Source organism: Lissotriton vulgaris, chromosome 6 (assembly GCF_964263255.1).
Source record: "Lissotriton vulgaris chromosome 6, aLisVul1.2, whole genome shotgun sequence".
Lineage (NCBI taxonomy): Eukaryota > Metazoa > Chordata > Amphibia > Caudata > Salamandridae > Lissotriton > Lissotriton vulgaris.
The window spans coordinates 792,874,324-792,898,289 of NC_141694.1; the positions used below are offsets into that span (position 1 = coordinate 792,874,324).

At 43.8% G+C, this 23,966-nt stretch overlaps 1 protein-coding gene across 1 annotated transcript in view; it reads right to left on the bottom strand.

Moving 5' to 3' along the window:
- Window positions 1–23,966, bottom strand: part of LAMA4 (laminin subunit alpha 4) — a 583,946-nt gene that overhangs the window by 154,918 nt on the left and 405,062 nt on the right. Inside the window, exons 19-21 of the mRNA XM_086926829.1 lie at window positions 19,099–19,284; window positions 9,385–9,524; window positions 6,940–7,107 (exon numbers count right to left, since the gene is read on the bottom strand). Coding sequence (XP_086782955.1) covers window positions 6,940–7,107; window positions 9,385–9,524; window positions 19,099–19,284 — 494 coding nt within the window. The remainder of the gene's footprint in view (window positions 1–6,939; window positions 7,108–9,384; window positions 9,525–19,098; window positions 19,285–23,966) is intronic.

The following is a 23,966-nucleotide window of genomic DNA, read 5'->3' on the forward strand; positions in this document are numbered from 1 at the left end:
TGGTGGTGGTGGTGGAGGTGGTGGTGATTGTGGTGGTGGTGGTGGTGGTGGAGGACGTGGTGGTGGGTGTGGTGGTGGATGTGGTGGTGGATGTGGTGGTATTGGTGGTGGACATGGACGTGGTGGACGCGGTGGTGGTGGACGCAGTGGTGGTGGATGTGGTGGTGGTGGACGTGGTGGTGGTGGACATGGTGGTGGTGGACGTGGTGGTGGTGGAAGTGGTGGTGGTGGACGTGGTGGTGGTGGATGTAGTGGTGGTGGATGTAGTGGTGGTGGATGTGGTGGTGGTGGACGTCTTGGTGGTGGTGGTGGACATGGTGGTGGTGAATGTGGTGGTGGTGGTGGTAGTGGTGGTGGACATGGTGGTGGTGGTGATGGGTAGTGGACGTGTTGGTAGACGTGGTGGTGGTGGATGCAGTGGTGGTGGATGTGGTGGTGGTGGACGTGGACGTAGTGGTGGTGGATGTGGTGGTGGTGGACGTCTTGGTGGTGGTCATGTACATGGTGGAGGTGGATGTGGTGGTGGTAGATGTGGTGGTGGTGGTAGTGGTGGTGGTCGTGGTGGTGGTGATGGGTGGTGGTGATGGGTGGTGGATGTGGTGGTGGACGTGGTGGTGGTGGCGTGGTGGTGGTGGACGCAGTGGTGGTGGATGTGGTGGACGCAGTGGTGGTGGATGTGGTGGACGTGGTGGTGGTGGACGTGGTGGTGGTGGACGTGGTGGTGGTGGACGTGGTGGTGGTGGACGTAGTGGTGGTGGATGTGGTGGTGGTGGACGTGGTGGTGGTGGTCGTGGACATGGTGGTGGTGGTTGCGGTGGTGGTGGTAGTGGTGGTGGACATGGTGGTGGGTGGTGGACGTGGTGGTGGTGGACATGGTCGTGGTGGACGTAGTGGTGGTGTATGTAGTGATTGTGGAAATGAGTGATGATGCAGTCAACCATTAGTGAGCGATGGGCGGGCTGTAAGACCCATGTATGCTAACAAAATGTCTCATAAGCAACTGCAAATGCGCCGTCTCAGGAGAGACCTAAAATACAATTTTCTAAATGTAAGCACAGGTAGGATAAGGTAACCCAATCTAAAGAATGTTACAGAAGCTGTTTTCCTTTGAGGGAGCAACATGAGAAGAACAAGCATTGGCAAAGCCAAGCGGCCATACATTCAGATTACTTGTTTTTTTTGGTACTGGCTTTACCAACGCTTGTAGAATTGTGAAGCAAACACTAACAAAGCCAGTTGTGCTGTATGGCCATCTTGAAAATGCTATTTGATATACTTTCAACAAGGGCACCACACTGCATCTATACAGTAAACACAATAAGACTCACAACTTGGAATGGTATAAAAATAAGTATACAAAGTAACATGTCAAGATGGCTGCCATGTTGCATCTAGATACAAAGTGGTTGCCTTTTGGGAATGGTATAACAAACTTATTTTGCATACCTATTGTTATACCTTTACAAGTTGGCTCCCATTTTGAGTCTACACACAACAAGTTTGCCATTTTCAAAGTACACAGAATGAAATACGAAATGGCCACCCACCGCTACCGGTTTTACCAAAGCCGATGCAATTCTACAAGCATCGGAAAGAAAATAGCAGCAGCGGGAAGAAGGCATTTACTGTGACTGGTGTGCTGTCCGAATGGGGTGTTTCTGTGCGTTTACTGGTCTGATGTAACAATGGAAAGGTTCGGTATTTTGATTGGTGTGTTAGTATAATATAACAATGTGATGTGGCCGCGTTATGGCTGGTTTTCAGTTAGAATGGAATGTTCCTGTACTGCTGCGGATCTGCTGTAAGTAACAACGTGTTGTGTCTGTACTGAAAGGGATATTTTAGTACCGTTTGTACGACATACCAGGGGGTTGTTTCTGTACCGCTACTGGCCTGCTGAACATTGTGTTGTGTCTTTACTGAGACTGCTCTGGTTTCAGAACGGGACCTTACAGTACTGCAGCTGGCTTATGTAACAATGAACGTTTCTGTTCCAATACTACTGTGCTGCACATTGGAATGCTTCTCTGTGTTACTTGTCTGTGACAACGATAATCAGATAATGCAACGAGACAAAACTTCCACAAAAACCAGAAGTAACTCATGAGCCCCCACATAAAGTAAACTGATTAATACTCGATAATTCAAATGCTAGAATTCATCAACATACATAGATAAGGGTCATTCTTTAATTTTTCATAGACGAGAAGACGTTTAAAACAAGTAGATAAAAGAGCAAAAAAAAATATTGATGCCGTTTCTCAGCAGATTGCTCGAGCGTCACGTAATCTTCTAGGGTGCAGCCTTGAAGAGGGCAGGCTAGCATAGTTGGCATGCCATACAAACAAGTACATAAAAGAGCCGGGGGGAGGGGAGGGAACGAGCATATCAGGAGTAGATAAAGACAAATGTTGGTGTGCGAGGCTTGGTGTGCGAGGTTTCCTTTCAAGTCGAAAGCCGTGGAAAACTAGATGTGCCGGCCGGCCAGCAGTGAATAATTAGGGGAGAGAGAGGGGAGGTGCTGGGGAACAGAAACCCTTTAAAGTCACGGCCTGCGTCCGTGAATAAGTGACGGTGGGGGGGGCGGGGCAGCGGAAGCCTTTGATGTGGCAAATGCTGCTGGCAGGGGGAAGCCTGTGGGGAAATGCAAGCTCGTGCACGAAGGAGCTTGTGGTCACGTGATTTCACGTGAACTTTTGAAAATCTGCTTCGTAAAAAGTCAGCTTTTGGATGGACAGCAATAGGTTCGAGTAAACTCGACCTAAAAAGGAAATGCTGTAACATAAGAGGCCCTGAAAATGTAATAGGCATGCATGGGGCTCTCATATGACTGAGGACTTCAAGGTACCTGCTAACAGAGGCGTATACTCTATGGCGAGCAATACCCCCAAATATCTATGCCGTCCAGTTACCGCTTGATACTGTTGTACCCCTTCATTATGTCACTTTGGAGGAGCAAGCTTTTTTGCAGTTTTATATAGCACAAGCTATACCCTGAGGGATTGGAGCCCTGTACATGAGCACCAGTTACATTTCACAAGGTCAAATGTATTTTTTAGGCACAGTGAAATTAAGTTATCTGCCCAGAAACACCGATATTGAGCCGACACTCGCACCTGGATCCAAATTCAACAGCTCTGGCAGTAAAACCATATCCTCTCTCATGTCCAAGGGCAGGCAGGCTAGGGTTCAATTTAACTGTTGTGTTGACCGCAGTGACCCAATGAGGCACAGTGGTGGCTCTCATGTTGGACAGCATGGCTTCAGTCAGTCAGCTGAAGTTAGGAGCTCTCACTCGTTTCTCTGTCCTGCCTTCTTGTGTGTGCTCACTTGGCAGAAGTCTGAGTACAACAGGGATCCCTTCAGGCAGGAATGTGACGCAAGTCCAGGGGAGTCAGAGTATTCTTATTTAGGAAGCCATAGCACCAGTGGGGGCCTGTCTTGATTTGAAATTTAACTGGTGCCAGGGGCTCACACTCAAAGCAAGGTATTGTTTTAGCCAGATATCAAATTGGTTTTATCATTGTTGTTTTTCTGGAAGGCTTCACGCTGTGGTAGCTCTGTGGACAGTGCAGTGGTACACAGATAAAAGCACATGACCTGTGGCTGCAAGGCTGCTTGAATCGCATTACACTTTCTGCAGTGACGGCTTCAACAGTATCTGACTAAAAAAAGGCGCTTTGTTGGTTTTGCATATGCAAACAGTGATCAACAAAGCATGAAGCCTCGAGGCTGAGGGTTATACATTTCACAATGTTTACACTGTGAGGGGATGGGGGAAAGGAAACTGTAATAGGGTCACAGGGAAAGCTGGGGGATCAAAGAACGCAGGAACAAAAAGGGAAGAGTGAAATTAAGTCACAAATTTCCACTGCAGGTTATCAGGCTATATCTACAGCTCAACTATAGAGCATTCATTTTAATCCCTTTGCTGTTGCACTGTCCCGGAAGAAATTTGATGCCTCTGAGAAAAGAAGTAGGTTTGATCCCATCCTTTGATGAGTGGGATAAGAAACTCAAGATGGTATCCTAACATCCAAGGATTCTTTTGACATCTCAAATAGTTCTCTTCTCCTAATCTGATTTCAAGGCCTAAAAACCGGAGCATGTAGTGCCTCTGAAGCTAAAGGTCAAGCTTAAGAGCTGCCATCGTCTTCAGTATTGGCCTACACAAATCTGAAATTTTATAGGAAATTAGGATAGTGCCACTGGTTGCCATATTATGGGTGGCAGCGGAACGGGTGGCGGTCTTTATGCCCTCTTTACCAGCTTATTTTTGTTTTCACCATCCATCATCTGCTGCACCTCAAAGAAGGACTACATGACTATGTTTGACTGCCCTGCCAGGATGGATGGCAGGGAATCCCAAAACCCTAGTATCAGTCGCTCTTTGGGTGTTCCCCAACATCTCTATCCTATCGTCGAGGATAAGCAGCACACCTAGCACCCTTTCCTGAAATTCTGTCTGTGCAAGAACCTCTAGATGATCTATCCCACTCCTCAGCAAGTGCACCACTGAATCAGTTTCACTATGGTACTTTCTTCTCCATGCTCTCTATAAGATCCTTATGTGCCCTCACTGTTGTTTACACCTTCTCCAGTTCCCCAAAGATTTTGTCTAGAACCACAATAATCCAGCTGGACTGCCATTTAATCATCAGCATCTGCATTGCTCTTACCATAATCAGCTGCTCCTATGCTCTTTTTTGCCGTTGGCTGGGGAACGTCCTGTTTCTCTGCTTTATTTGGTTTCTTCACCATGATAAAGCACACTGCTTGCAGTCCCTCTGTGCAACAGGGCTTCCTACGGCTAGCTAGAATCCATCGCATATCCACTGCAATTCTGTGGGAGTGGTTCCACACTGCACCCCTCCTCTGCTGAAGCCAACATGGCCCTTGGAATGGGCATCAGGATAATGCCTAATGATTTTAATAGAAGGATGTAGCCTTTGCCAGATCCCTGCTGCCAAGCGCAGCTGCACACTTTTAGAGACACCTCTCACTCGCTAGGCCAATGTATTTTGTACCTCCACTCTTCACTGTCACAGATTCACCTCACCTTATGTTGTCAGTCACCAACACAGTTTGCCTTATCGACACCGCAACCTGCAATGCTCCAGGTCTCAACTTCTACCTCAGGCCGCTATAAAGGATGGAGATGTGTGCCTAGCTCAGAACAAGATGGCCGTTTTGCTCTTTGCCCAGCTCCGCCTCCATCATTGCAACTTTTAGCTCCAGACTCTCACAGCACACAACTAAGTATGTAAGGTGGTTTGTAGCTTAATGTATGCATTACACAGGTTTGAATCCTGGTGAAGGTAACTCAGCTTTTTATCCTTATGTGTTTTTCTACAATATATTAGATAATAGTGCCACATTAATAAAACAACAAGAGACCACTGAGTGTGCAAAGTGCACTGTGAGTGGTCATACCTGGGTGGGCAGCAATAATGAATCTGTACTGGAAGTGACAATTCTACCAGAAGCCATTTTGTGGTATCAAAGCTGACATAAGAGGAAAGGAAGGGCTTAAAGACAGACATTTTATGCATAATTGTTTACAGCTGGGCTCTTTGTCTCCCGCAGACATGCAGATAGTAATTTTCCTTTGCACAAGTGAATGACAGAGCACAACACCCATGGGATACAGGTGTCATTACGACTCGTAAACAATTATCTATGACACTAGACATGAAAGGCACCCAATAATATTAACTTAGCTAAGCCACAGCTTTAACTTGTAAATTATTCAATACCCACTGAAGTATGTTGTAAGCTACCCATTGGCTAATGCCTTCATTTTCAAAATGTGCTTGTAAATTGAGCCATTTGTGTGCCATACTCACATCTGTGCAAATCAGTATGTCTGATATACCGCAATTGTAGGGTATCAATTATAGTATGTTGAAAGTAAGGGTAAACCTTGGAGACCACAAAGCAGTGTTAGGTGCAAATACAGTAAATTAAGATGGGGCTGGTAGCCACTATATGCCATATGTGGTACTACAGTGTTTTTCCACTACACCATGTGGTCTGGTCTCTGCTTTAAGGACCCTGGAGGTCTCGCACTTAAAGGTCTAGTGCAGCCTTACTGAGAGAATAGGCTTGTGGTGAGCATTATGCAAACCAGTTACCCTTTATGGTCTTTCTCTTTTAGAAGGACAAGCTATAGCTGACGTCCACATGATGGGTTCTCTCGACAAATGCCTCTTATAACATCATCCCTTGTCTCTAGGTTGTCTTCAAAACTGGCGCCACTGTATCATCTATTGTTTATGCAGAAAATATCCCACGCAACTAGAAATGTAAAATATGATATCCATGAGAGAGCGGCAGGTATTATCATACAGGAGGCAGATTCAGGGGAAAAGAGTATTCTAATTTATTCCCCCACATTAAATTCACAACTTATGACTCACCGTATTTATTATTCTACCAAGAACATTCAGACTTTTCAGAAGAAATTCCAACAAATGCCCATATCCCTACTCACTCCCCCCACCAGCTGGCCCAGCCTCCACCCTGCCCTTTTTCATTGGCTACACCACCTTGCATGTTGGGAATTCGAGACTCACACCCTCCATTATTATTGACTAAAATACTGCTTCTGACTCTACCATCACATGATTAGTGATTCATCCTACAGTGTAAGCTTCAAAGCTTAAATCAATGAGAATCTGTATGTGAATTCACAATTTCCATTTTAAGACCCTTCTCTTGAACAGGTGCTCTTCCCCCAGGCTTCCCACCAAGTGCAAAACCTTTACGCGTGAGAAGTTGCCTTTGTCTCTTGTAATACTTTTATGCCTCAGACGGCTTGCTTGATTTGTAGTTGCCAGGCCCATCTCAAACACTATAAATTGCACGGCTTTAATTCCACATTTCCATCCTTTCCCTTTGCATTTCTTAAAATAAATAAAAAATAGAGGTTGCACTTACATTTTTGCTGCCAAGATACATGATGAACCTGTCCTGTGAGGCCTCCTGCTTGTCTTCTGGAAGCTGCATGAACAGACTCATGGAAGAGAAGGCCCGGAGGTCTGAAATATTTGTTTTAGGATTGACTTCAACAGCTGAGTGACCGGCAAACTTCATAGAGACTTGTACCTGAAAGTACAATAACATGGAACATCACACAGAGAATACTTCTTCTCATTATATTCCTCCGGTGAGATTCCCTTTTTTTAAATGAGGATAAAAAGAATAAACAAAAGACCCATATGGCATTTTTTAAAACTAAGCCAGATTGTCAAACACTTTGCATACGTTTGTGAGTTTTCTCATTGAGTAGTAAAACTTGTTTTTGATTTCACTGAGAATATGTCTTTGACACTATATTCATCCTTGAGAAAATGCCTTTCAAAGAGACCATATAGATCAATGCTGACATGTCTGTCAATTAGACGTCATTAATCTATGATAGTGCATATTAATGAGGCTATATACATCACATAAGGATACATCTACCAATAAGACCATCCATAGAAGAAAGCCTAACAACTTGACAGTATACATTACTGCTAAAATGTCTGTCAAGGAGCTCAAATCCATCTGTAAGAGCAAGTCTCCCAAGAGACTATATCTACCAATGAGACTATGGACATAATGTAGAGCTTGGTCACAAACATGACTGGTATCACGTCCACATTATTACAACTTATTAGAACATTGGAATGTTGGTAGCTCCATTGAATACGACGGAGTGCTCCGGGCTTATAAGGCCTGGTATAAGCCCGGAGCTCCAACAATCCAATGTTTCTCTGTTCACAGCTCTGGCTGTGAACAAAGGCTTCAGGTAGCCTGATGGGATTTCAATCCCCTCGCGCTCCCTGAAGGCTTTGTTTTATTTGTAATAACATTCTGCACTCTAGTGGCAGAATGTTCTAATAGCCTTATAGCCCTTCATAGCAGGGCTATACCGGCTATTAAAGTCCCGCTTCCTTGTTAAAGTCCCTTGCCTTCCCCTCGGGCCTTTAACACTGCCGCAAGCCTGTAATAGCCGGTACAGCTCGCTATGACTGGCTATAAGGCTATATTACAAGTGCATTATGTCCTATTCACTTAATAATAAGATGGACAGGATATCCATCACATTTGCAACAGAGTACCAATTTGCCAAACTCTAAATCATGTCCTATATTTATCAATGACGGCAGGTCTATCAATCTGACAATATTGACAAATGTGAATTGTAAAAATGCTTGTCAACGAGACCAAATCCTTCCATGAGAGCATGCCTATCTAAGATTCTATATCCATCCATAGGAGTATGTAAATCCAAGTGGTTGTACCTATCAACAAGAACATTTCTACCAAAGAGACTATATCCTTCAAAAGGAATATGTCTAGTCTATCAATTCGACTACATCTATCAATGACAACAGGTCTAACAGTGAGACTACATGCAGTAATGTGAAGAGGTTTACAGTGAGAATATGTCTTTTAATGAGTGCAACACAATTCTCCCACTTAAAGAAAATAGTCACTCATTTTCAAAAGGCAGGAAAGCACATTTTACTTACACGGGTAAATAGTGGATCTGTATTATAGCATGCCTAGTCATCTTGGACCCCTTTTGATTTGAGAATTGGGGTGGCTGCTTCAGGAGTAGGGCTGGACTGGGAACAGACGCCAGCCCTGGCACACTCCTCAGCTGCCCCCCCTCCTGGGGTGAAGGGGGAGTGCAGCCGAGCAGTTTGCGAGGGCCGGCTTCGGCTGATTTTGTTACCGGGGCCGATATTGCCGACCCCGGTAACAAAAACGGCTCCCCAGGGGCCGAAAACCGGCCCCACCCTAGCGGCCTACAGGGGAAATGCCCGGCGCCCGCTATGGCCAGGACCCGGCCCAGTTCAGGAGTAGTAAGGAGTGGTTCAGGAAACCACTGCCAACTCTCAATTCAATTTTTCAACAGTGAAAACTTTTTTAAAGTAGTTCTGTTTCCATTAAGGTAATTGAGGTAATTTTTAAACAACCGAAAAGTTTTCGTTTTTGAAAAGCAATTACAAGGATGGTGGTTTGCTTACCCTCACAGGCCATCATCTCTGTGATTGTAGCCAACCGTAGTGTAGCAAATTGTGATCTGCCTGAATAATATTCACTAGGCAAGTCTGTCTCTGACTCACTAACATTGATTACTTTCAAAACTGATCTATTAGTGCATAGGTTGGTTTGCCAAACAAATACTGGTTACAAAAAGAAGAGTCACAGCTTTCAACCACTTTTTGTAACCGGTATCTTAGTACCTGTGGCCTGATAGTCTTGGGACTCTTCTTTAAACTAAGACATATTTTGTATGCAGTAGTGAATGGTTGGATGGTAAGAAACTAGACAGCTTCACTTGCCGCTCAGTGCTGGAGTCCGACTGCTCCCTTTTAGCACCCTTACCTTGCTAGCTATGCTCCTCGTCTGTGCAATCAACTCCCTGACTCGTTGGATATTGTCGGAAATGTTGGTGGCAGGCAACTTTTGTTCCACTGTACGTAGTTTGTCCATTATGCGTGGAAGAACTTCAGTCAGACGCCTTACTGCAATGAAAAAACAGGGGAACAATTACAATGGGTTTCTTGTAGCAAATTGTTTCTCTGTTACGATGAAACATTTAGCAACTTGAGCATGAGGACAAAAAGCAAAATAAGATGAATTCCTGAGAGGCCCATGTTCCTGAAAAGACAGGTTGCTGCTGTAATGTTATGTTAGATAGTTTATAAAGCGCACATCTACTCTGGGGTGCCTTGGCGCTAAATAAAGCAGATAGAATAGGAGAAGATATGGGCCAGGTGGTCTCACAAAAGAATTTTATGACAGTAAGGAGTTGTGGAATATTAAGTTGCATTGCATGGTAGTGAGAAATTGACTCCAACTGTGGCTGAAACAGTACGAGAGTAAATTTCTGACAACTTTTTGTGACTTGAGCTCTCAGTACTCAAATAATAGGAGTTATTGTACCCAGACTATGTTGTTTCCCCCAAGTTGGAAGCACAGCAGATTGAAATGCCACCCCAGGAATGAAACAGATAACCCTCATATCAAGTTAGGCCTACTCAGGCTACTAAGCTATCCTATCATCTTTTAAGTTTTAAATGTGATTTTTAACAAACAAATTTGCCAATTTGGCACAGTTTAGCTTTTTGATAGACCTGGAGCACTACAGTTCCTGAGTATTCTAGACTAAAAAATATTTATTGAAACTGCCCAGATATAAAGCTGAAAATGGTGTCTATTGGATGTATCAGAAACATATCCAGCATTTTCGCTAACATCAGCACCGGCGCTTGTTTAATGAAGGCAGCCTATAGCCAATCACAGATCCCAGGCAAACAACTTCTTCTCCCTCTGCCTCAGTTTCCATAACTGTCATCACTGCAGGCACTAAAAACAGGTGAAGTTCTGATATAAAGCAATGTACAAAAATAGGACACTACTCATACTGACGTAGATATATTTTCATTGCTGGAAAACCTGGGCAAATGTTGGTGGTGTGAAATGAAGAAGGGATCTTTGCTACAATTATGCACCAACTCATGATATTCAAGATATTTTTATGCATGTGTCACAATTGGAAGTGGAAATATACCGGTTGTCTATGCTTATAAGTGTACTATTAGCAGAGAAGTTGGGCATAGGAATACCTTAGGACTGGTGATTGTCGAACAATGCGCACAGGTAGGAAGGAGAATGATAAGACCAAGACGGAGGGTACGGCACCCACTGTACTAAAAACTAGGTGGGATGGTATTGAGACTGAGCAGGCATTTTCTGTTATATTTTGCACCTATGCCTATGCATAATCGGAATGTATTACACAATGGTTGCCAGTGATACTTGGGGAAGTGGGGGATGGAGGGACAGCTTTGTTTCTTTTGTTATAGTTAATCAATAGGTTTTGCTATAGGATGTCCAGGCATGTTGTTCCTATCAGTACCAGACCTACTGATGAAGTATGTGTGTACCCCATATTGCAATGGGTGGTACTATAGCGTGCATCCTAGTTGACATGAACATACGTGGGACAATGGCTAGATTTCCTTAAAATGTATTATTAAAGTCATAAGAGCTGGTTGAATACGTATGTGTTACATTGTAAAATAAAAAATATTTTGGAAATGAGAATAAACAGTCGTCCCACAAAATAGTATGCATACTAGATTTCAATGCAAATTTACTTCCTGAAGAAAGTTTAAAGGGTAATTTCGAAATTTTACAAAATCTTCCTATCAGACCTCATTAGATGGTTGCTTTTGGTACATTCTCCGTCTAAAGAGAAGGTGAAATATCATCGCTGGTAAGTTAATGGGAATGTGTGCCGCACAGTACGTATTAGATATTGCCAACTGCATTTTATATGTTTATTTTTGTTAAGGCCAGTGGCGTCCCGGAACATAAGCGTGGTGGTGGTGGGGCAAGGCTCAGCAGGGGGGAGAAGCCGATAGACAACGGAATAGGTATTATTTATTTAATTAATTATACCTATTCAGTTGTCTGTCGACTTCCCCCCTCCTACCCCAGCCTGCCCGCCACATTTACCTGTGCCGGCAGCCACTGGTTATGGCTGCTGCTTGGGGTCAGTCGGCTCTGACTAACAATACTGAAAGTGATATTTGGCCAACCAAACTATATTTTCTGAACAGATTTTTTCATCTGGTCTACCCCTACCATACCCTATCACACCCTACCATGCTGTGCCATACCATACCATACCATACTATACAATACCATACCATACCATACAATCTCAGACCATGCATGACATAACTTAACATAACATACCACAAAATAACATATAACTTTACCCACAACAGTTTTCAGAAATGAGACTTATAGTGAGAGAGCCACCATATGGCTACTCTATAATTTAATGTGATAAATAAGTTATCAGCAAATAGGTAACAAATCTTCATCTAGGTAATTCCCCTTTAGTTGCTTATCCAAATTATACTTCTAGAAGAACTGTCGGTTAGAACCGCATCATTCTTTAATTTCTCAGGAGTGATTCATAAGTTGTAGAATATTATGAAGGGACGTAAATCAAATAACCATTGTGACTGATGACATCATGGTAAATGACGGAAACAAAAAAGTGATGGGTGGAATATGGTGAATTGTCTCAACCACTGGTAAGTACTCGGACCACATTCCAGTCAATATTTTTTGGGCACTATGTCACTCCAGATAGAAATACTTGATAAGCAATTCAGGCTTGACCCTGCTCCAATATTAACAATTCAGCCAGAGATGCTGCCACGCTGGGTCCCATCCAGGTGGGAATCCAAGCAATCTCAGACCTGTTTCAACCTACGGGTAGCTGCGGTATAGCAATCGCAAATCCTAAAACATTTAGTCATAGGGTCTGGTACCAGAACTGGCTAAAAGTGTTGAATAGTGCTCACATGATATCTATTCCCCGCTACCATAGGGTGTACATGGATCATGAGCCACAGAGTTTATGATTTCTGAATTATAAATATTGATACTGAAGCACTGAGATTGCATCGCTATCTCTCACTTGCACACCATTGAGCACCAAGTATTTTATGGTTGTCATTTGATTTGTCTAAATACAGTGCTGCTACAACTGTATGATCATGACCCTGTTTTACAATTCCCTTTGAATACAAGATGAATAACAACAAAAGAGTAATTGAATATCTGTCTGCTTTTTTTCCTGTATAATTGTCTACCAAATATTACCTGTTGGGATATTGTTTTTTGTTCAACCTTGTCACCCTGATCCCGACCAGGTCTATGGGTCTTACTCCTGTAATACTTTACCATTGCCCTCTGGGGGATAGCCCACGCTTTATGCATTCTCCCAAAAACATTAAATACATTAAAATAAATCATATATCATTCTGTAGATTTTCTACATGCTTCCTCTTAGGGAAAAAATCCGGAAGCTGCAGAAATAGCTGGTGCCAGAATGCTAGCACACCCCCTAGAAAACACAGTGCTGATGCATACAGCACATATGGTCGCACCTGGTATATTCTTTTTTGCTACAGGACAAAAAAGTATACAACACCAGAAATAGACAGATGTTTCATTGCTGCCCCCACAGGTCACTCTTGAGATCAGAATTTTGCTTGTTTAACTTGCTCATTTAGGCCAAACCTAGCCTAGAATTTACTCCAGACAAGTTCACCCATTAATATGAAGCTATTGTGCTTTTGTTTTTTAACACTCAGAGTGTTTTGACGCATGACCTTTGGCTCAGGGACGCCCTATCTAAGGGATTTGTTGTGAATAAAAGATTGAGTACCTCATTGTAGGTGTCATGGATATAGCAAGCCGCATAACTGCGCTAAAAAGAACTGTGTTATATCACATGGGAAAGGCTCCACCTGTCTGTACATCTGCGTGGCGGCCTGAGACACTTGGTCAACTACCAACCCCTAATGCAGAACTTAAAAACTGACATTTGGTAGTCAAATCCGGAAAGTGACGGGTACATGCTTTGGGACCCTGAAAGTCCTGAGGAAGATCCTCTTATCTATTGCTAGTTAATGCAAGGAAATCAATAGTGCATGCCGTGGTCACCTCCCAGATGGTCTACGGTAATGTCCTCTATTTAGGTTCATCCAAAAAAGGGCTAAAAAAGCTGCACTCGATACAAAATGCTGCAGCCCACCCAGTGATGAATCTCCCAAAAAGAACATCTATAACAAAAGCCCTGGCAAGCCTGTATTGGCTACCTGTGGAGAAAAGAATATTGTTCAAGACCATGTGCTACTGCCACCAAATCCTGTTGAAAAAAGGCCCACGATATCTCCAATTAATTATAACAGCCAACACACCCAGCCAGAACCTTAGATCCAAATGAAGGGCTCTGGTAATTTTACCGAGAATACAGAAGGCAAAGATGGGTGGGCGCTCTTTTAGATTATTGGCAGCCAAACACTGGAACACATTGCCTGCAGATATTAGAATGGATCCCTTTGAAGCCACCTTCTGCAAAAACCTAAAGACACAGCTTTTCCCAATTATCAAACCAGAATAGACTTTTAAGATCTCTAGTCATCTGCCCGAGGGCTGAGTGGGTTACTCTATACTTTCCATTTTCTGCAATCTGACAGTCTGCTACCAGCGCGGGGACCCACCAGAGGTGTAACCAAGCGCTTTATAAATGTATAAATAAATACATTGTGGTTTTTCCCTGTTTTATAACTGATTCCGAGGTTGAGATGTTAGAATATGAAAGTTATGCTTTAGCCGCACTGTTTTCCTTCCTCAAATTCCTCTGGATATATGTGGTGGCATTTATGGTGGAAAAGCAGATCAGGTTCGAAACTAGATTAATTTAGGTGGGAAAAAAACTTGGGAGTGCAATCATTCAACACAACCCTCTGTCCCCAGGCCTCTTCCTACTAGCGCTAGAGCCACTGCTAACAATGATAAGGGAAAACCCAGACATAGCGGGAGTCCAAGTCAAGAACAAAACAGTGAATTTGGCAGCGTATGCAGACGATGTGCTAATAACGACGAAAAAACCATCCACATCCATCGCTGCACTGATGACCTCCATAGACGAGTACGCCAAAGCCTCAGGATACAAATAAAAAAGGACAAGTCGGAATGTAAGCCCATGAACACGCACACAACAAGAGCGGTATTGGGCAAATCAGGTCTAGCCTGGCAGACAAAACCTCTCAAATACCTGGGCCTCCTTTTCGGTAGGGACCTCAAAGCAACGCTGGAGCACAATGAAGAAGCCATCCTGAAGAAGATAAAGGAGAGACTAGACCTGTGGTCCCCCAAATACATCAGTTGGTGGGGTAGAGTGGAGACAATAAAGATGATGGTAACACCAGCGGTCAACTACACACTCAGCATGCTGCCCCTAAAAATGACCGACGACTTCCACAAAAGACTTGACAAACTGCTAAATAAGTTCATATGGGGAGACAAAAAAACAAGAATCAGCCTGCTAAAACTGAGGCTCAGCCAGGATCTGGGTGGCCTGAACGTTATGAACTTCAAAGACTTCCAAACGGCTTGTGTAGCCAAACAGGGAATCTTCTGGATCACGAACACGCAGGACTATGAACCAGAATGGCTGACACTGGAAAGGAATATTCTGGGAGGGCTAAACCCAATAGCAATGTTTACAGCAAACAAACACCCCGCGAGGCAGGACCCCATCATCAAATACACCACAGAAGCCCAGATAAGAGTAGACAAGCAAATGGGACAACGAATTAGAGGCACCAAATGGGAATCAATATGGTCAAACACAAAAGTACAATACAACGGGAGGACGATGCACGACGAAACCTGGATAAGTCTGGGCATCACCACACCGGCACAGCTGGAAAAGAACCATACTCCACTCACGTTCCAAAACCTCAAACAAATACACAATCTACCAGACATAGAACTATACACCTTCCTCAAACTCAGAACAGCCATAAACAAAGCCAATCTTAACACAGAGAAGCCCACCCTTATACAGTACATGTGCAACCTCAACAAGACAGGCCACCACACTGCGCAGATTTACAAACTCCTGCGCCCCCAAAAGTCCACACTGAACGCAAAAACAACAAACTACTGGGAAACGCGATACACCAGGCACCTCAGTGAGGAAGAGAGGGGCAAAATATGGAGGTCAGCCACAACAAATAAAGTCACTCCACAACTTGCACAAACAAAGTACTGATTCCTACCCAGCGCTTATTGGACCCCGGAAAAACTAGGGAAACCAGGCATAAGAGACAGTGACAAGTGTTGGAACTGCCACAAAGAAACGGGAACCCTGGAACACATGCTATTCGACTGCTGCAAGGTCAGAGCATTTTGAACAAAGGTAAACAACTTCATCAACACTGTCATAGGGAACGCCATACAACCAGGTTTCATAGGGCTAACTGCAGCCTTCATGGCCCCAGACCTAGGTAGCAAAGAGGAGAGAGACCTAGTAGACATCCTACTTACCGCAGCAGTCAAAACCATACTGGGGAATTGGAAGGACATGGCAAGGGAAACATTCAAGAGCTGGCTAAACTGGGTGACCTTCCTCAGGTGTGCAGACAACATCACAGGGAAGTTCTCGCCAAACCACAGCGCAAAAACTGAGATGTGGGCTGCCCTAGACGCACACCTAGGGTCAGACAAGCCGCCATAAACTGCACCACAATCAGCGGCAACAAGCAAACACCCTCTCCCCCCCCCCCCCCCCCCCCACACTTCTCTTCTCCTTTTCTCTTTCCACCATGTTCCCTCTTCCCCACTGGGGGGCCTACAGGCAAACAAGTTGACCAGCACTCACAATGTATATGCCAGATGATCAAAAAGACCTTGTAATGAGGAACTCCTACTGTACCCCCCCCCCCCTATTCCTGTCAGCAATACTACTGTACTAAACTGTAAATTTGTGTTACTTTTCTAAAATAAAAAATCTTTTGGAAATAAAAAAAAAAAAAAAAGAAACACCACTGTATGGGTCCAGCGTTGGTTGTGAACCTAAAGGACCTGAGTTAGAGTTTTGGCGGACAGGGTTATGCGTCACAAGTGTGATGGGTATTCCATCCGCTATATTACAAGTCCATTATATCCAAAGGCACCTGTGATACTAGGGACAGGATAGCCATCTCTTTTGTGGTGGAGTAATCGGTCCACCACACTGTCACTCAAGCCCTTATTGTCTACAAGATTTTTAAACCTAGCACAACGAACAGACTGTGAGTATCCGATGAAACATGCCATTGGTTATTTACGTTGTTTTTTAGCTTTATTGTCTTGTCTCTTTTTGTATGGCCTTGGAGCTGAATCAAAAAAAGTTACTGATTGATTGTTGCATGTTACTGACAAGCGAGAGCGAGACAAGCTTTGTCGAATGTTAAAGCTGAGCCCTTTAACAAACAATTCCTTCCTAACTCGACGTCATGGCTGTGCTTGCAGTGCACACACCATACATGAAGGTGTGAATTATTACACGTCTGCATTCTCAGTTGTACTCTGAGGATTACATTTTTCAAAGAATGTGCTCTGTGCAACCAGAAACCTCATTAACAAGAAAGAAAAACAATAAAAAGTTAATGGCATTTCATTTCTCCAGCATTGCGTGCCTTTGATGTTCAATCATATGAGAATATTCAATCTCTTAGAAGTTTTTTTTCACTGTAATTGAACTGCTCTATTTCACAGTGGTATGTGATGGACAGGTTCATTTTGCAAAGTAGTTAATTTAAAATGTCGAAGTACTGCAAAAGGGCAGGATAGATTCAGCGGCGTGAACTGGAAACCTATTTTCATCCAAGTGTAGAAAGGAAAGAAAAGACGTACTAGGCGCTCTCTGCAAACATTGTGACTGTGGGTGACATTTGATGGGTGCAGCCAATGTTGTGGGAGGTAGAAAGCATGGGAAAGGCAAAGCAAGTCGTTGTGTTCCTCTCCTAAGTCTTATATGGCCTTTATTACATGGATGTACCTAATTCTGATGGGGCCAGTAATAGTGATACCCAACCGCATTTGAATTACGATGCCTTGTATTATTCACCCAGAGATTTCAGCTGAAATCTGCAGGTAAAATACCAGAGGGCATATTTAGAAGATAGTGACACAGCGCAGCGCTGCAAGCCATCTTGCTGTGCCGAGCTTCATCAATAGGAAAGTGCAGGGCCACACTACGAAACACCGCTGTGCTTTCGTCTGCTCTGGCGCAAAATAGGCTGCCTAGCACCAATGCAGGCACCCTTGCACCATATTGCAACGGAGCCTGCCTTGCAGGGATAATATTTTTTGTGCAGAAAGGAACATCTTCCCGCACAAACACAATAATTGATGGCTTTTTCCTCCTATGTGTGCCGTAGAATGCAGCACACATAGAAAGAGGAAAAAAAGAGGTGAAATAAAGGTATTTCTCCACGTTGTGTCACTTTTATGCCTCCCATGGGGAGGCGTTAAAATCTAATGCATTTCAAGGTTTACAAAACGCTGTGAATCTGGGAATGCATCAGAATCCATTAGTGTTTCGTGTGAATACTACAGCAACACCCATGGAACACCCCTTTCACACAAAATAATGCATGAAAGGGGGCCATATTTACAAGGCCATGAAAAGCCATGCAGATTTATTGTGCCACCTGGTATTAGTAATTCTGGGCGTGGGAATACATATGCTCTTTTCCCAAATTTTGTAATGAGGCACTTTTTTTTAAAATCATTTTGGTGTGTCTGATAAATAAGTTATCCCTCACTACACCTAATAGTAGCTACAACACACAGCTGTTGCAGGAAGCTCAACAAAGAATCCTCTGCCAGCACAGCATCTCTGGGATAGGCTTGGGAATGGGGATAGCTTGCAGTTGTTTACTCTTACCATTAAACACACAGGCCTGGCCTACATGCTGCCTGCAAGGTGCCATTGAGGCCTTGTTTAACCCAAGGCACGGGTCTGCTTTTCCTATCTGGGTAAGTGAGTTTCCCCATTTCAAGGGAGGCCAGCTCACCTCTCGGGCCCATTCCTGAGATCGCCTGAAGGTAAAGTACCAACCATACCGAATGTGATAGCAAGAGTAGGGTCCCTATTGTGATATCCTTTGTGGGCTCTAGGCCCACATGCTGTTGAAGGCGACATAAACCGACACCGGAAACATAGTTGCTGGTAATGGCCACGAGTACGTGCACTCGTGCTCCTTTATTAGCAGGGCACCAAATCGGTAGCACCTGTGTTGGATGGGTGTAGGTGATTGTGTGGGCCAGCCCTCGAGGGAGTGGCTGGCAAAGCATTCAACTGAGTCCAACAGGACACAACACCTATTAGCAGAGCCAGTTGAAGATGTGGGTGGAGCTAATAGAGTACGTCGGTGGAGCTAGTGGAGGGAGTGGGTGGAGCCAGATAAAAGTAGGTGTGGCCTTCAACAAACATTTTAGCACCTGCACTTCATATTTTACAAATTAAGCACTGCTGGTATTGGGTGACCTCAAGACTGTATTTTACAAATTAACAAAAGGACTTCAGAAACAAAGCTCAGCTGAGCTGTACCAGGCTCGATAAACAAATGTACTGTGCCAGAATGACCTTTAAAAGATCCACGGGCAAAGGATGCACGCCTGTAACATTCCTCTTTTAAATGGAAGACCAAAGGCAAATGGCTGCATTACCTGCGTCATCAGCTGTGTCGACTGCACGGTTGAATGCCGACAAATCATTTCCTGACTGGGTAATACTTTCTGCAAATGTTTTCAAATTCTCAGACATTGGGCCAGTAACATCTGTCACTGCCATTGACGTGTTGACAGATTCGTCTGCGGTCTTCTTGGATAGCTCAAAACGATTTTTGAGATCACCTGTTGAAAAAACACACGTCATATCAGAGATCCTCCCTTCTTTAGTCACTAATGTTAAAACAGTACTTTTTTCTGGTGGGAATCCACCCAACTATAAGTTGTCATTTAGATAGATAGAATTGCTAAAAAGTCATATTAAAAACATCCCAAAAAGCTTAATGTACCTAGCTTGAAACATGTTGCAAACCTATAACAAGATAAGAACATCATCTTAACATAAAATAATTCTCATATCTTTACGTACAATTTTTTAAATGTACAATATCGCTGAATAGAATCATTTCTTTATGGACTAGTATTAATTTAGGATCTTGCAAAATAAGACAAACTAGAACATTTAAATCCAGCTATATTATGATATCGAAATGAAAAGGTTGGTAATGGCACATGTGGCATTGTGGAAAAGGGATGGTAAACATAGTGGGTTTTGCTGCATGTGACAAACGTGTCACATATTTGTCCTCCTATTCCTTAAAACTGGTCACAATCATTTTTATAACATAGAAGACAGGCTAGCAAAGATAATTTGGTACATGGCAAATAAACGTCTGTTTCATGAATACTCTTCCACATAGAAGTGAGCTATAATCAGTGCCCCCAGGATACTGCGACAAGGATTAGGAAATTCTGCGTCACAAAATTAGAAATTTTGCAGCATATATTGTGGGTTTTTTTCAGCATTTTTACAGCATCTTATTTTAGTGACAGTTAAAAGCTGTGTCCTAATAAAAGTGTAATCTGTAGGAAAAAGACATGCTGTATGGTCTCCTAATCGCAACACCATTTTGCCTGTCACCCACGCTCTGCTATCTTCTCATCTAATCTCATCCCACATAAGTTTTAAGGACCTTTGATGCCAGAAAGGGATACCCATCTAGTTCCTATATTGCACAGTGAAACTAACAAAAACCAGGTATCAATCCTGGCTTCCTTCTTGATAAAAGTGATTGATCTGAGGCAAATACTTTATTTCATTGAGCCTGCTTTTTTAAACTACTACTTATTTGACCCTGCCAGTGTGTAGCTGCCCTCCGTTAACCAAAACTAGGCTCACTGAATGGAATTGGTGGCTGCGCACAGGGGTAAGCTGACTGTCAAGTGTCTCGTGTATTCTGCCCCCCTCCCACCCAGTTGCTCCCCTTTTACTTGAAAATACCAGCCACAGTCCGTGCAGGTAACAGCGGTGGGGCCGTGTAAGGGGGGATTCCGTGGGGCGATGCTGAGGGAAAATTAAATAAATCATTAATTTTCCCTCTGCGTCGTCGCTCAGAATCCCCCCTTACACGGCCCCACCACCCCACCGCTATTACCTGCACAGACCGCGGCTAGGAAATACATGTGCACATGTTAGGGGTGTCAGGAAGAGGCTGTGCAGAACAGATTACAAGGAACCATTGCCAGGGTGGCTCAGGGGGGAACATGCAATATGAGTTATTTGTCTGTAGGAGTGGAGAATGAGTAATGCGCTTAGGTGCAAGGTGTGCCTGTTTAAGTGCAGGGTGAGCAGAATGCATGAATGAGTGCAGGATTGGGGGTGTGCCTGTGTGAGGGCAACATAGGTAAAGTGCCAGTTTTGCATGCCTTTCTTTTATATGTGCAGGAATAGCTGTGTGCTTTGTGTGTGCAGAGTGAGACCTTTACGGGTCACGGTCAGGAAGTGCCTGTGTGAGTGTTAGTGAGCTCAGTGTTCACTGTGTGCCTTTTCAGTTCAACTGGAGGATGTTCCTATGTGAGTTCAGGGTAAGCAGTATGCCTCTCCTAGTGTAGGGTGACCAATGTGTAGGATGAGTGGTGTGTCTGTACAATAGGAGGATAAGTGTGGTACCTGAGAGATTGCAGCTCATAAAAGCCAGTTCTTTTGCCTTTGACAAATCTCCTTTTAGGTAATAATATCAAAGATGTAGGAGGGCTGGCTTAAAAATGTTCTCATCTGGACACCCCTCTCCACCCCCCTCATGCACACATATTTCTCTGCATACATTAGGTTTCTATTTCAGAGGCCTACTTACTCTAAATCCCTCATTGAAAGGTATCACTAAATCAAGGGCAATACAACAAGAAAACAATGACATTACTATATATATATATATATATATATATATATATATATATATATATATATATATATATATTCACTGAAAAAACATAGGTTTCAGGCACATTACAGTTAGATTTAGCATTTAACCCTTTCGATGCTGATGACGAGCTCAGCTCGTCATCACCCACGGGTGTCGTGTGCTGATGACGAGCTGAGCTCGTCATGCAAACAGCAAAATGGTAATTCCCAGCACAGGAGGGGGAAAACGCCTAGCAGCCAAGAGGTTAAAAAACCTTAGAAATTCACTGAAAAAACCATAGGTTTCAGGCATGTTATAGTTAGTTGGACATTTCACTCGTACAAAACCAGAAATTCGTCCGTTATAGTTAGTTCAGCTAACTATAACTCGCGCCCCCACAATGCACTGCTGATGACATCACATATTACATCATTCATGACATGGTCAGTGACATCACTGATGACATAACTGATTACATCTCAAATGACATTACTGATGACATCACTGATGACATCATGCAGTGACTGTGTGTTTCTATAAAGTTTAAAAATATTTTATATATATGACAAGGTGTATTGAAGAATGAGTGGGTGTATAAGTGTCTGGATGGAGAATTTATTAGGAGCGTGACAGACTGTATAAGTGAGTGGATAAATGTGTCTTACTGAATGCATGCGTTAGTGATTAAATTGTGTGAATGTCTGTATCAGTCTGTCTTTTGTTGTGTAAGCTGCTACATGGGTTGGTGAGTAGCTACATGAGTGTCTATATAGGTTATTGATTGGTTGCCTGAGTGTTTGTGTGGCTGCCTGAGATGTGTGAGTGGTTGATTCACTGGGTGTATGGGTTCAAGAGTGCATGTGAAAATAGTTGTATGGGTGGGTGAGTGTGTGTATGGGTGTGTTGGTAAGGGAATGGATGTCTCAGTGTTACATGTTCGAGTAACTACATATGTAAAAGGCAGTTTATGTGAGTAAAGGTGTATATAAATGACTGTATGTAACAGTCAGAGATTGTGAGAGTTTCTGCATGGATGTGTGTGTACTTGTATCAGTGATTCTATAAGAGAGTAATTATGTGTTAGTATCTGTATGAATAAGTGAGGTGGTGTCTGTATACGTGAGTAAATGGAAGTATGATTGATTGTTTGCATGACTGACTAGGCGTGTGAGTAACTCTGGATGTGTGGCGGTGTGTGAGTGACTGTGTAGGTGTATAAGTGCATATGATAGTGTTGTATTAATGAGTGGCTGCATGTGTGAGTGACTGTATGGGTGAATGAGTGGATGTGTGTGTACACCTAGGAATCAGTCAGTGCGTATTTAGTAACTGGTATTGGTGTGTCTATTGTTTCGAAAATGGTAGTCTGTATTTTAGAGTGGGTGTATCAAATGTTATATTAGAATGTGAGAAGGAGCATCAGATTTTCACATGGATGATGTCATCAGTGATGTTACTGACCATGACATGAATGATGTAATATGTGATGTCATCAGCAGTGCATTGCCGGGGTGTGAGTTATAGTTAGCTGAACTAACTATAACGGCTGAATTTATTTTTAGTTTTGTACGAGTGAAATGTCCAACTAACTATAACATACCTGAAACCTATGTTTTTTTCAGTGAATTTCAAAGGTTTTTTTACAAGCTAATTTCTAACTATAACATACCAGTTGCATTTCCAGAGTGGTGGAGAAAGGTGAGCATGGCCTGTTCGGAGGTAACAGGAGGAGTAGTTAGCCCCCAACATCAACCATGGGGGCCCACTACTCCTTTTATTACCATCAGTAAGTCCCACACAGCAGGATTGCTAACTTCTTATATCAGGCCCCGCCCCCTCCCTGATCCTCTGTGCAAATGCACCCCCTAGCACATTGTAATTTGGGGGATTAAGTCCCCTTTGAATCCTGAGGATCCCTGTGGGCCAACTAGCCCACCAGGTACCTCCAGTATGCGCCACAGGGCTGCGTTGCAGAGAGGTGGTTCGAGGCCAAGCCCCTTTTTACACCTCTCTGCAACGCAACCCTGTGGCGCTTACTGGAGGTACCAAGTAGGCTAGTTGGACCCCAGGGACACTCAGGATTCAAGGGGAGTTAATCCCCCAACTAGCAATGCGCCAGAGGGCCCGTTTGCACAGTGGTGAAGGGAGTGGGCAGGACCTGATGTGACAAGTGTGCAACCACGCCCCATGGCGCGTTTTAAGTTGGGGGATTAAGTTCCCTTGAATCCTGAGGCTCCCTGGGGGCCAACTAGCCCACCAGGTACCTCCAGTAAGCGCCACAGGGTTGTATTGCAGAGAGGTGTCAAAAGGGGCATGGCCTTGGGCCACCTCTCTGCAGCACAGCCCTGTGGCGCATACTGGAGGTACCTGGTGGGCTTGTTGGCCCCCTGGGACCCTCAGTATTCAAGGGGACTTAATCCCCCAATTTACAATGTGCCAGGGGGTGTGTTTGCACACTTGCTATGTCAGGCCCCGCTCCCTCCCTGCACCACTGTGCAAACGCGCCCCCTGACGCGTTGTGAATTGGGGGATTTATTCCCCTTGATTCCTGAGGGTCGCTGGGGGGCAACTAGCCCACTAGGTACCTCTAGTAAGCGCCACAGACCTGCGTTGCAGAGAGGTGTA